General features: G+C 43.1%; 1 protein-coding gene across 5 annotated transcripts; it reads right to left on the bottom strand.

The window, feature by feature from the left end:
* Positions 1–3: 3 nt before the first annotated feature.
* LOC129117268 (lysozyme g-like) lies at positions 4–13,801 on the bottom strand. 5 transcript variants are annotated; one of them, XM_077173433.1, is made up of 7 exons: positions 11,303–13,801; positions 6,213–10,248; positions 4,906–4,980; positions 3,993–4,082; positions 2,235–2,434; positions 1,875–2,013; positions 4–1,108 (listed from the first exon to the last, which is right to left on the bottom strand). In XM_077173433.1, the coding sequence occupies exons 3-7, from the start codon at positions 4,946–4,948 to the stop codon at positions 978–980; spliced, it is 603 nt and encodes a 200-aa protein (XP_077029548.1). In that variant the 5' UTR covers positions 4,949–4,980; positions 6,213–10,248; positions 11,303–13,801; the 3' UTR covers positions 4–977. The 5 variants fall into 5 exon arrangements, with proteins under 5 accessions (XP_077029548.1, XP_077029552.1, XP_077029549.1 ...); XM_077173437.1 differs by having other exon boundaries at positions 2,235–2,431; XM_077173434.1 differs by having other exon boundaries at positions 9,129–10,248.
* Between the last annotated feature and the right edge of the window lie 54 nt (positions 13,802–13,855).

Below are 13,855 nucleotides of genomic sequence, written 5' to 3'. Positions count from 1 at the left end.
ACATTGGGATTTAACATTTATCTTTATTTCTATCTTATTCTCATTATTGTTATCTAATTAATAAATTGGCACCAAGAGACCCATCCACTTTCAAACAGACCAGAGCTCATTCACTTCTATTAGAAACTGGGATTTCTAGCACAGGGACAGATGCTGAAATGCTTTTAAATTTGGAGGAAACTCAGCATATATGTGCCAAAGTTAAAACAGGAAAGGTTGTGGGTTTTTTACCAAAACTATTGCTGTGATACGGCTCCCAGAGTGGGTACGTATGGGGCTGACTCTTGCTCCAAGGGCTGCTCACTGATGGAAAGGCATTTTGCCTGTTCTGGCATTTGTGGTATTTTCCATACAGATGCCCTGATGAGGTCCCCAGCTGCACCATGGCCATGGACTTAGGAGACCAAGCAAAGCATATTTAGTATTGTTCCCCTGAAGGCTGGCTACAGCAACACTCAGCTACTGCAGAGACCACTAAGTCTCTTCATTGCTCCTTAGCCAGCAGCACCAAGGCAAGGAACACAGGGTATTCATGCCCTGCATTGGCCATGGAGAGGAAAGAGGGTGGATGCAAATGGGAAGAGCACAGCTGATGCCCAGGGAGAGCTGTTTGTGTCCATGTCTGGGAGATGCACAAACAGCCCTGGGGTGCAACTTTGAACAGGAAGAGTCACCTTCCTCACTCAAAATTTAAACATTGCTGGTGTGTCCCCATCTGTCTTTCAAAGGCCCTGAGCTTGTGGGATCTCATCCCTGGGGATCTCCTGGAAGTCAGTGCTGAGCTTGCCCATCAGTGAGCAGGGGGCTGGGATTTGCTGGAGTGAGCAAGGTGGCATTGGCAATGCCACCAGCATCGGTTCTGCCAGGAGACCTGAGGAACTGCTCTGGGTACTACAGCACTGGGCTGTAGTGGGTTACTACATCACTGCTGGGTCAGTCTGCAGAGGGGAGGCTCCGTGGTGGGGTGGGTTTAAGACCTAGAACCCATTTCTCTTAAAGTACTGGGCTCTCCTAATCACGCTGTTGACATAGTTGTAGTCATTGCTGCATGGGTCTGCCTCGTAGACCTGGACGTTGCCCATTTTTGCATGGTAGGTGCAGATTCCCCCTGGAAAGAGTTAAGAAGTTGTTATGGGCCTTTAAGTAAGAGATAGAGATTAAAGAGCAAAAATTTGTAGCAAAAAACACCATGCATCTCACCAAACAGGAACTGCTTGGCAAAGTGCCAAATGTGCATTATTTTTGAAAAGTGACTGATTTTGTAAAATCTTTCTTGCTATAGTGAAGGAGCCCATGACTCTCTCCAAATGCAGATGGAAATGGAACAGTTACCAGAAAAGGGTGTAATCAGAGCAAAGGAAGGGCAGTAGCAGAGCAAGGAAGGGAGAGAAAGAAATAGCATAGGGTGAACAAACCAGCACTCAGCACAGACTACAAGGAAACCTGAATGCAATCTTCCTGGACACAACAGGTTGCTACAATAATTCTGTTGTGTTGTGATGCCTCAGTTTCTGCATTCTCCAGTCACTTTTTTTTAGTTGCTTTCTATCTTATTTATCCATCTAACAGCCATTTCTCATTGCCAGTCTGCTGGTCTGGTACTGCTACTGTTAAACTAGAAAACGCTGGTTCTGGTTGTTATTTTGGGGCTTTGGGGGTTTCTTTTGTTTGTTTGGGGTTTTTTGTGGGGTTTTTTTGGGGGGTTTTTTTGGGGTTTTTTTGGTTTGGTTTGGTTTGGTTTTTTTTTTTTTTGGTAAGAGATCCTGTAAAATCTGCCAGATTGATGCTCTTTTTCCCTTAAAAGTGACACCAAAAAGCACACAGCACTCCCATCAGTCAGTCTGTTCCTCCCTAGTACAAAGCTCATTCCGTACCTCTCAGCTGTCGGTCCCAGGACCAGGTAGGATGTCTTGCCCGTACTTCATTAATGGAAAGAACCAGGATATTTGAGCACTGATTTATGTGTTCTTCACTATCCCACGTCACAGAAGGTTGCACTTGCTGCCTGCTGATCTAGGAAAGACAAACAAGAAAATCAGTTTCGCTCTGAATGCCTCCCCCTCTTCGTTGCACTCCCAGGCTTTGCCTCATTGAAGTGACCTTATTCAGGAAAGCCTTGGATACAGAGGGGTTGCAATAAAGTGCTCTTTCAAACACAGAACGGTGATTTGCTAAGATAAAGCCCTGGGGTGTGCACTACATTGCTATTTCTCACGCTTGTCACCCTGGAGTACCTGCATCAGGCCGTACTTCTGCCGTGCCCGGTCCCAGCCGTTGTCCAGGAGCAGGCCCACACGGCTCTCCTGGGACATGATGGCACCGATGAGCGCTGGGTCCAAGCAGAGGTTGCTGGCTACTCTCTTAATTGGGATCTCGTATCTCCTCAGGCGTGGCAGGTCTGCCTCAGCCGTCCTCCGTATCATGGCATATCCTGCTGTGTAGGAAAAGGCAGAGTTACACACACCCCTGTCCAAACCCCTCGCTTCCCCTTGAGCACGTGTGTCAAAGGAGTACTCAAGGGTTTAAGATATCACATCTACATCAAGTTGGGCAGTAGGATTTGAGGAACAAGCACAGGTCTATTGGCTCTGACCATGGCCAGGGAGCTGCTGTTCCACTACCCAAGGATGACCAGGAGAACAGGGAGGCTTCTTAGGAGGTGGAATGCATGGTCCTCTTCTTCTACTGCACCTCTGTGTTGCAGTGTGATGTCATGGTTTGCCTCAGATCCCCCAGGTTCCTCCCTGATAATTCCCTGCCAGGTGTGTCAATCATCTCTCCTTTCCACACCCTGACCCCTGCTGAGCACTGTCTGTCAGTCCTGGCATTCCAGAAGGGCGTCGAATGATTGGCAGAGTTCAAAAGATGCCTTTCAGCCCTGGAGAGACACTGGGCCATCCAGGTGTCATTTGTCTCCTGAGACTTCCCCCCCTACCTGGTTGGTGGTCCCTCGTGCCCCTTCCCTCCCCCTCTCCCCAGGGTTAAAAGGAACAGCAGCCACACAGTTCAGAGTCCTGTTGGAGCTGTTATTGCATTCAGAGGCCTGAATAAAGCTCTGGATAGAAACCATCCATCAGAACTAACTCCTTTCCTTCATCCTCGCCTTAAAGCTTCTCTGCCAAGGTAAACCTGAGCTCCTGCAAGCCTGGACTTGTCTCTAAGCACCCAGCTGCAGCATCCAGCTAGCCAAAGGTGTCTCTGAGGTGAAATCATCACAGCTGCTGCCTTTTGGTCAAGCAGCAAGGGCCATACAAGCCCAGGCACATTCCGTCCGGCTATATTGGTATCATTCCAGTACCTCTGGAGTCAGAGAAGTGAAGTTTCAAAATGGATTTGAAAAAATTGAGGGGTATGTTACTACAGATTGTCCACACTGCAGTAATAGCTATGTTCTATTTCTAGAGAGTGGGGGCTTTTTTAAAGCAAATTTGGAACAGTTTGGAAACAAGCAAGCAGGTTCAGATCTATGCTTGAACGCCTGCAGTCAGGTGTCTGCCCTGGAAAAACCTACATCCAAGGAACATGGAGATATCAGCAGTAGGAATGTGACACAGTCAGCTGTGTGCTCACACCAGGCAGTAACACCAGGCAAGAAAGAGAGAAATGTGAAGCACTGGCCAGCTCAGCCAATATGCTGGCACTCAGGACCTGGCTCTGTGTATCCTACCCTGGGAGCAGACAAGCCCTGGGGCTTAGTGAGGAGGCTGATGCTAAAGTCCTGGCTGATGAAGAGGCTGTTTTAACTGAAAAGAGGTGGTACTATTTCCTTTTGCTTTAAGGCCAAAGATCCTGACTATGGGACATGAAGTTTGTCCTTCCACTTCCCATCAGGTCTGGAGGCCTCACCTGCTCTTTTGGGAGAGGAAGTGTTGCTTTCTCTCTTTTTGCTGTTTGAATAGCTGCACCACATTTAATTTGGCAATGGCAGGAGGTAAGGCATCTCTCTATCAGGTACAAACAAGCTGACAAATCAAGCAGTGAATGATACATACCACAGTCAGAGGCTCTTACAGGTGTACAGGAGATCGTGGGGGCTTGAAGAGCACTTATATCGCCATAGCAACTGTAACTCAGGGATGGAGCTGAAATATGAAATATGAAAACAGAAGTGTTTGAACACACAAGATCTCAGAGCAGTATTGTTCAAGTCAAGCATGAGAGCGTCCAGACCTGCAATCCACATCCCCTTGTGTTGGCCCTGCTTCTGTGGTTGCTACTGGTCTCCATCGGTAATGTTATCAAAGAAAGGTAGAGAACAGAAATTGGTTCTTTTCTAATTGAATATTGAAGCAAATGGATCTAACGACTGTTTAGATGAATATGCACCTGCCCTGTTAGGTCTAAAGGGTGGTGTGGGAGAGGAGAACCAGCGTCTCTGCATTTATTTCAGAGGGCAGTTCCCATGCCCTCTGAAAATGGGTTCAACGCCCCTCAGTGTTTGGAACCACTCAGATGAAGGCTGGTGGTCACTGAGCACCCTGGCTGGGATTGTCTGCTGCGTCCCTCGATAACTTGGTGAGGAATTAATTCAGGAGAATGCTTGCCTCAGTCTGGGAAAATTACCCTATTTCCCTAGTAACTGAGGAACAAATAGCCTCTATCAAACAGATCACTTTTGTGAGACCATTTCTAAGAAGGCAGAGAGATTGGATAAAGTTAGCTGAGAAAACGAAGAGGAGACATGGCTGTGATTCCCTTGGTTTCAGTCTCATCCTCCAGATGAGCTGATTTAAAAGGCACATGTGGGCAGCAACCAGCCTCATACAGCAGCTGAGCACCTTCAGCCACACCAGATCTTACAGAGCCATGCAGGAAAGGGGCCCCAGGCCTACTGCACACATCCTCTCCAAGGTCCTTCTGCAAACAATTCCGTCTGCTTTTGACAGCAACCCAAACCTGTCTTACCAACAAGGGCTGAAAGACCCAGCAACAGCAGTGCAGGGATCATGGTGATGGCTCTCCTCAGCTGTCCCAGGTGACCTGGAAACACAGTGTGTTGCAAAACATGAAGAAATTACTGCAGATTTTCAGCAGCACTCTAGCAAAGTTGGCATGCTAAAAGCTTCTACCCTGAGGCACCAGACAGAGATGGCCTTAGCTGAAGAGAGGTTGGGAAGCAGAGGAATTTTCTCCCCTTAGGAAAGCTGGGACCAGGGAGGTAGCCTGGACTAGCAGGGCCTTTTTTAGCCCCTGTCAGTTGTCATTGCTTGCTCACATGGCCCCTCCTGAAAGCCCATGGTGTGTCTTTATGATGAGCACATCCACTAACTTTGCTTTAATTTTATAGGTGTTTGAGGTCTAATGTGCTATAAAGTGCACACAACCCCTGCCTCCCTGTTCAAAAAGGATTTTTCCTTGGCTCTTGGAAAAACTTGTTATCAAAAATCAAGGACTGTGACCCTTAATACTCTGCTGAGAGCATGCAAGGCAACTCCAACGTTTATCTGGTGAAATAATACCTCTCTGTGTGATACTGGCAGACAACCATTTTACTAATAAATGTGTATGTTGTGCCTATTAGTAAAATTCCAAAATATCATCAGATGATAACTATCAAATGCAAAACAATTGACTGTATTTGCCTTGCTGATGAACACATTTAAACTGAGCAGATTTGTGGTTTACAAATGCTTGGGTTTTCTTCCCCTGGAAGATTGCAAACACAAAATACACCACAAATCTTGTAGGCAATTAACACTAATCCTGTTTAGGATTATCAGTTACATTGTTACTGTTACATACACAGTTACAAACATTAAAACATTATCAGTTTTAATAGCATGTGACCATTTCTCTAGACTGCATTTCTACTGCAAACCAGATTATATGTATGCAAATCCACAAATAATCCACCAGCATCATTGGAAAGATTCTCTTGTCCTGACTAAACTTTTTCAGGCCAGCAATGCCCATGGCCAGATCAGTAACTGTTTGAGCTCTAACACTAAGGCTAAGTATTCACAAGCCCAGATCAATACAGCTTGACCCAACACCTATGAATTCAATGGCAAATCCATTTGTGTCCCTATTGAAAGCTACAGGATGTAGCTGTTTTCACCTGCAGGAACTTTTTCACTCCACTCCCATCACAAAAACCTCACAGGCCTTATATAGAAACACCATAGCAATCACAATATTGGCAAAATGCTAAATCAAAATAAATCAAGGTGTCTGGTTCTAAATAAATATTCTGTAAGTGAATTCAGACTCACCTGTATTCAGTTGTCCTTCCTTTGAGGCAGGTCCCTTGATGACTTTTATATATATATAGGAAAAGGTATCCACCCTATGGGCTTTGGAATGTTAATTCCTACCTAGTGTGATGACGGTTTTAAAGTACACTAAGTAACATATATTAAGAGCTTAGAACTCCAATGATTTCTTTCATCCAAAGATTTGCACAAAGGGTGGTTAGTCAGACTCAGGACAACTCTGTGAAAGGAAATAAACATTGTTTTTCCTCCATCAATAAGCACATTGATGCACAGTAAATGACTTGCAGAAATTATTGAAGTGAATCAGTGGCAGAGGTCAGGCAAAAACCAGATCCCTGTGTAGTCCTCTCCTTGCTTTGCATCTGGACATATTTCTGGAAGGATTGTTTTTGTCTTGTTTCCTCAATGGTTTCAGATAGGCAAGCTTTTAATTAAGTATCATACTTAATTAAGTATCATACTTTAATTAAGTACCATATGAATTTTAACAAGGACAATTAAGGAAAATCCTCCCACTGCTTCATTGTTTACAACAAACCTAATTCAGGATGGACACTTGACTACTTTGAGAGCAGAGACAGGGTCTGAGTTTAAGATGAGGGGAGGCAGGAGGTTGCAGCAAAAATTAGGAGGAAGAAACTGATCTCAGCAACTGTTGTTAGTGGGGACACAGAGGGGCTCTGAAACACTTGCACTTTGCAGCCAAGACACTTTTCACATATCTAAAACATCTGAGTCACTTGGAGAAGGAAAGAGTCTGGGAGGCCAGTGCCCTTCAGTCCTGTTCCGTTTGCTGCATTTTTCTCTTCCCTGGAGTCTGCCCAGCATGCAGGGAGGTTAGGAAGGCCAAGATTTTCTTCTGGTGGCTTTCTCTTCATTATTTGATGCATCACGAATCCATCAATTCCCATTACTCTTTTGGGGCTGATGTGGCAGGTAGGAAATGCTGTTTTGGCCAGTTACTAATGAATATGTTCAAAACCAGGCATTGTTACAGGAGGTCTGGTATAAGGGTTAAGGTGAGTCCTAAATATAGAACTCCTACTGAAACCTTCCCAAAGATTACAACAAAGCTAGGCAATCATTCTTCGTGCTCAAACCTGATATCTTCTGTGGTATTTCAGACTAGACTATCCCGTAATCCTTTTACTGGGGTTTTACATTTTGAACAGCAGAAGGAAAAGTTTGACATAATGTAAGGTGCACGTCTTTGTGGTGTTGTCATGGTCTAACACTTAGAAAATAGAAACATCACATGTACAGTGTGCTTTAGTCCTTTCAAAGGCAATCGCTACTGATGAAATGCTTGAGGGAAGGACAACAAGAAGAAATTATCTGGGAAAAGCTCATAGTGCACAGCTTGATAGCAGCAAACCCAGTAGGGGTTTATCCTCTCACATTAATTTATCCTCTACAGAACAAGACAATAATTTTGTATTAGAAAGAGATGTATTCTCTCAAATAGATTATAACAATTTAGTATTAACATCTAGGTATCCTTTATAAAAACAGCATCATGTTAGTTAGTTAGTTAGTTAGTTAGTTAGTTAGTTCCTCTGTCACTGAGCCTGTGTTCATGCTGATGACTTGGGACCTTCTTTGAGAAGTAGCCTATAATCTAGGTAAGATTTATTTCCTAATATGTTGTCCACTTGCTGATGGTCCTTAAGATAAAGTTTTGAATTGAAATACTGTGGTTTTTTAAATTGAAATACTGGTTTTTTAAATTGAAATACTTTGCTATATATTTTTCTCTTTCATTTGTTACCATGTAATCACATTTTTCTACATTTCACAGTAGTCACATGAATTCTTAATGCCTATTCTGCATTGCATTGCTCCTTATATACTCATTGAGTCGTGGATATTATGTTTTAAATGCAAGTTTTTATCTGTGCTGCTATAAGCTCTTAGATCCCTGGGACAGATTCCTTGTATTCATACAAATTCCACTGTATGCCCAAATAAGAGGATACTTTTCCAGCAGTGTTATGGACTTTTTCTCACTCAAACCCTCTTTATCCACACAAATTTTTCCAACTGCCTTTTAGAGGAAAAGCCAAAAGCAAGCAGCCTCTATGGAAACATGCTCATATACACTGAATGGGGCAGGGCTCTCAGCTAGTGCATTTGTTCAAGGCACTACCACGTCATGAAAGCTGCATGGTGTTAGAAAACACCATCTTCTGCTAAAAGCTCTTTGTGGGGCTGTGTAAACACAGAGCATTGAGTGTAGGTGAGCCACTTAATGAGAGTGGGCTGCATCTGTCACTAGTACAGCACATATTTTCATTTTAATGATAGATTTAATTTGGAAATTTTCATCAGGCGTAGTGTCAATACCTATTCTCCTTGTGCTGGGTTTGGTCAGCACAGTGTGAGACTGGGAGGGAAGGGATGGAAAGTCAAGGAAAGAGGAGGAGTTCACTTAGCAAATAGTATCTGCATCTTCTTAAATTTAGGAAGCAGGAAAGGTTCCTGGTATTCATGGGCATCCTGGCATTAAGCTGCAGTCAGTGACCACAGACACACTTTCTCTGTGATTTGTCAATGACACTGTTGGTTACATTCAGGTAAAGGGAGAGCAGAGTGGGCAAAAAATGTTACCTGATACAATAGTATTTTCCACTTGTCTTACATAAACTAGAAGGGACCACTCCTGAGATCTAAAGCACACCACGGTTCAGTACCAACATTTCTTTCCTACTCACAGATTTTCACTTTATATTTTTCCCCCCTCATGCCAAGGGAAGTTTTTTACATTCTGCTTGATGGAGAACTGATCAAAATGGAGCATCAGTTTGGAAAGGACTACATGCTGCACATGTTGTTCTCCTTCAGGTTGCAGGTTTTAGCATCACATGTCACTGGGTGATGAGAATACCATCTAAAATTACTTGGAATGATACTCACATTAATTATTGTCTCCATTGTGAGTTTCAGCTGTTTCATAACATCGACAGGCAGATGAATTTCCCAGGTTGTTCCTTTTATCTGGGATGTAATTACAGGTAGCACCAGGTATTCTCAGACTTTGTAACTGCTTTATAGGGAAGCTGCCCATCATGCTGACGTAGGGTGGATACCTACCACTAGCTGACCAGTTAAAGATGCATCTGTAGCATCATCTCAGACAAATCCTCTACAGTTGTCCTTCCCAGCTTTTAAAGGGACACACCCAATTTAATAGTTACATTTCCATAGTTCTTCTTTCTAACATCTAGTATACCTGGAAGTAATCATAGAATCATTTAGGTTGGAAAACACTTCTAAGATCATCGAGTCCAGCCATTAACACAGCACTGCCAATTCCACCACTAAACCACATCCCTAAGCACCACATTTACACATCTTCAAAAGTCTTCAAACTTGTAAGACATCAGGGGGTCAGTTTTCACACTATTCAGAAGTGAACAAGTGCTGAGTGTCCCAATCTTTTCCTTTACCTTGCCTTTCTGAGGAATGCAGATGAGCATTGCAGTAACATCCCCCTCTGCATCTCTCTGGCCTTCACATAAAGTATCTAAGACCAGAAGTGTTTATGAGGGAGGGAAACAAGTGTTTTCCTTCTGTTCTCTAAAATGAAGTTTTAAATTTTACAGTAGGAAAGGTGTCCTAGCAAAAATATCACTGGATTTGATCCTATGAGAGCTTGTTCACATCCCATCTTAAACACAGATCATCTAAAGCAAGTAATTTGAAGTTTGAGCTAAGTTAGGGTCCTGCACATGGGTGCAATCCCAAGCACAAATATAGGCAGGGAGATGAATGGATTGAGAGCAGCCCTGAGAAGGACTTGGGGTTGTTGGTTGACAAGAACAACATGACCCAGCCATGTCCACTCACAGACCAGAAAGGCAACTGTGTCTGGGCTGCAGCAAAGTCAGCTGTGGCCAGCAGGCTGAGGGAGGGGACTCTGTCCCTCCACTACAGTCTCATAGGATCTGGGCTCCCAAAGTAAGGAGGATGGGCAGCTGCTGGAGCAAGTCCAGAGGACAGTCACCAAGGTGATCAGAGGGCTGGAGCACCTCTCCTGTGAAGAGAAGCTAGGATTAGGATTGTTCAGCCTGGAAAAGAAAAGACTCTGGAGAGACCTTATAGCACATTCCACTACCTAGAGGGGCCAAACAAGAGAGTTTGTACAAGGAGGCACTTTGTACAAGGGCATGTAGTGATAGGACAAGGGGGAATGGCTTCAAACTGACAGAGGGTAGGTTTGGGTTTGATACAAGGAAGAAAGTCTTTGTGTGAGACACTGAAACAGGTTGCCCAGAGAAGCTGTGGGTGCCCCATCCCTGGAAGTGTTGAAGGCCACACTGTATAGGGGCTTGAGCAACCCTGGTGTCATGGAAGATGTCCCTACCCATTGGGCTTGGAACTAAGTGATGTTTTAGGTCCCTTCCAACCCAAACTATTCTGTGTTTTGATGATAACTATTAAGGACATTTCTGTGTGCCTGGAATTAATCATACAAAGCATTGAAGACTGTTAACATTCTAGAAAACAAACAGGAAACCATTTCAGGCTTTTTCCAGGGTGGTGCAATAACAAAAGAAATAATTAGCAAGGAGGAAGTAGATCTGGAAGGTAATTAATGTTGTTCTGTGTATCAATCATCTGATTTTCATACAATGTAATCTTGGGAAAAGCCAATCATTATTGGATATTGCATGGTTTGCAAAGAAGGTAAGTTAATTTTTAAACCTTTTTTATAAGAGTCACATGTTGAAGTCATACCACCAGGTGGGTGATGCTTGAACAGGCTGTGTTCCAAAATGCAAATTATGTTAACACAGATTCAACACTGAGCTGACACAGCTACTTGGCTACTACACCAGGGCTGGCTTAGTTTAGGCAGCTCAAGCCATGGCTGTAACAATTAATCAAAACCCAAAAAAGTAGCTTTAGAATATACACCTTATGGGCTGTCTAAAAGTAAGTTTTCTTAACTACTTCCTTTCCATCAACAAGCACCCAGTATTTCTCAGCTTAGATGCACTTAAAATTAATTAACAAAATCTGAACAAGGTATTTTTGGGTGGTGCTCTGGGGTGTTAAGTACTGCTTTAGCCAGTGTGATGTGTTACCTTAAATTGATGAAGTAGGTGATGTACATAATCAATAATTGATGAAGTAGTAGATGAACATAAGTTCCCTTCTGTAGCATATGATACAGGAACAGTGCTCTGCAGAGGGACAGGGAACAAGGAGCAACTGGCAGACCAAAATGTCTGGATCACCACAATCATATTGGACTGGCTGAATGCTGAAGGCTCCCAAGCATGATCCAAGAACAAAAGATCAGAGTAAACCTTTTTTGTGTCAAATGTGGTGGAAGCTATCTCTATCCTTTAAATGTGGCTCAGGAACAACATACTCCTCAGAGGAGTTCTCAAGCAGACTACTGTAGCATCAAGTACCCTCACCTTCTGATTCTTAGAGGCTTTTCTTCAGCTCCAGATCATAACTCTCACTCTCAAACTGTCACAGGCAGCTCTTCTAAAGAGACAGATCAGCCACTCCTGACAGAATTTTCCTTTCAAAAAGTGGGTTACACAGCTATTGTATATGCAATGAGTACAAAAGCCATGTTATTTCTTCAGCACCTAGTGCTTGTTTGTGTATATATGAGAGATGAAGTGACAACATCCCTCACACTGGGTTGAGAACACCAGCTTTACCCTTATGGGGAAGACAAAGGGCTTGTCTTAGAAACTGTACTGGTCAAAGCCCAAATTTTTATAGAAATTTCTGTAGAAAAGCCTTCATTTTAGTATTTCTAGATGGGGGATAGAAAAAAAGGGGATTACTTGTAACATAGGACTTGACAACATCAATTCATCTTTTGAATTGGCCTCCCTCTACCCCTGTGACACTTGCAGGTAATCCAGCCTACTAATGGGGTCTGAGAGCAGCTACTCAGTTGATGCTCTCTCCAGAATTTGTTTCTCATCCTGCCTCTTTCTTGGACCAGACTTCTTCACACTCTCAGATCCCAAAGCTCAGCTCAGCACTTCACTTGGGGGTAGAATTCTAGCAACAGAGAAAAAGCCAGGATCAGTCAGTGATCAAGGAGTGTCCAGTCGTGTCCACAAAGTTCAGCATCAAGAGCTGAACAACTGAGATCTTGTTTGGTTATTATTTTTGCGTTTGTGCTCTCTTTTATTATTTCATACCAAGCATCAGGCACAGACTTAAGCACTAATCATTATTAAAATTATATGCCGAGTTCAGGCATAAGCCCCATCACTTCCCAAGCTATACCTGAACATTTCTCATCTTTGTTGTCTAACAACCTTTCATGGCAAACCAGGCACCATCTTGTGATTGGTCTAGGCTCAGGAACTTTAGTCAGTCATGTCCTGACATACCTCATCCATCTGTGGTAAGAAATTAATCACATAAAACTTGCATTTCTTCTGCATATTGCGAATCATTAGCATCTCATCAATCAGCCATATGGTCACTAGATTGCTGTTGACAAAGTTATCTTTCTGCTTTTCAAGTCTGTACAGCTCACATTTATTTGAGATGGTGTTCTCTGTATCATGACACTTCTAGCTTGCTGTCCCAAGTCTTATACCATGGACAATTCATTCACTTAACCTGAATGGCAAAATCATTAAACTCTACCACAGAAGAGTAATTTGATCCTCACTACTCAGACTAGATGAATTTCCCATTTCTTAAAGAACTTCTAGGTTTCAGCAAAAAATAAAATTTTTGGGTTTGAATTGTTCATCTCAAAGTAATATGCAGGATGGAAGTGTAACCAAGAGGACTGTTCAGTAAAAGTTTTAATGTTCATTGAAGACAGAATATACAGAAACAAGAAAAGTTTCCATGAAAGTAGACTTGAAGAGAAAATCTGTGAGATTACTACTTTCAAAATAAATCTAAACTTACAGTATGGACAGTCTCAACTTCCCTTGCTACCCATGTCCATGGCAGGGGGGGTGGAACTAGATGATCTCTAGGGTCCCTTGCAACCCAGCCCATTCCCTGAGCCTGATTCTACCCAAACCACACATTCCTGCAAACTCCTTGTATCAGCACTAGAGTATGTGTGGTCATGTTACAAGCCTGATCGAGGAAGAGGTCCCAGGAAGATTAACCTAGAAAAAAAAAATCATCAGCTTAAAGTGACATGAAAGCAGAGACTCCAAGTAGGATTTGCACTGAGTTTGTAACGAGGCTATTCACGTGTGGAACTGAGTAACCTCCACCAACGCACCGTGCTGGAATCCTGGCAAGCCCACGCGTTTCCACACAGCACGCAGCTACATCAGAGGTGATTTTATATTTCCACAGCTTATTCAACACAATTAGGGCTCAGTGATGACTCCTGCTAAGACACTTGTAAAAATACTGCTGGAACATTGGTCTCCTGAATTTCATGCAACTGGATGCAGGGGGAAAAAAAGGAGCATTTTCTAAAGCATTGTGCATTAAAAAAGTGATCAGTGTGAAGCAAGTCTCCTTTATGCTTCTCCTAGATCAATGGGCAGCTGTGTACGTCTTAAGCTGATTGTGTTCTCCAAGTGATCCTGTATGTTAGGACAGAACTGTGTATCACCTGTTAGAAAACTAGAAAGGGCTCAAACAAACTTTCTGATGGACTTGATTAATAGAGAAATTAT

Source organism: Agelaius phoeniceus, chromosome 2, assembly GCF_051311805.1.
Source record: "Agelaius phoeniceus isolate bAgePho1 chromosome 2, bAgePho1.hap1, whole genome shotgun sequence".
NCBI lineage: Eukaryota > Metazoa > Chordata > Aves > Passeriformes > Icteridae > Agelaius > Agelaius phoeniceus.
Note: the sequence above shows the minus strand (reverse complement) of the source record. Positions and strands in the feature narration are given on the sequence as shown.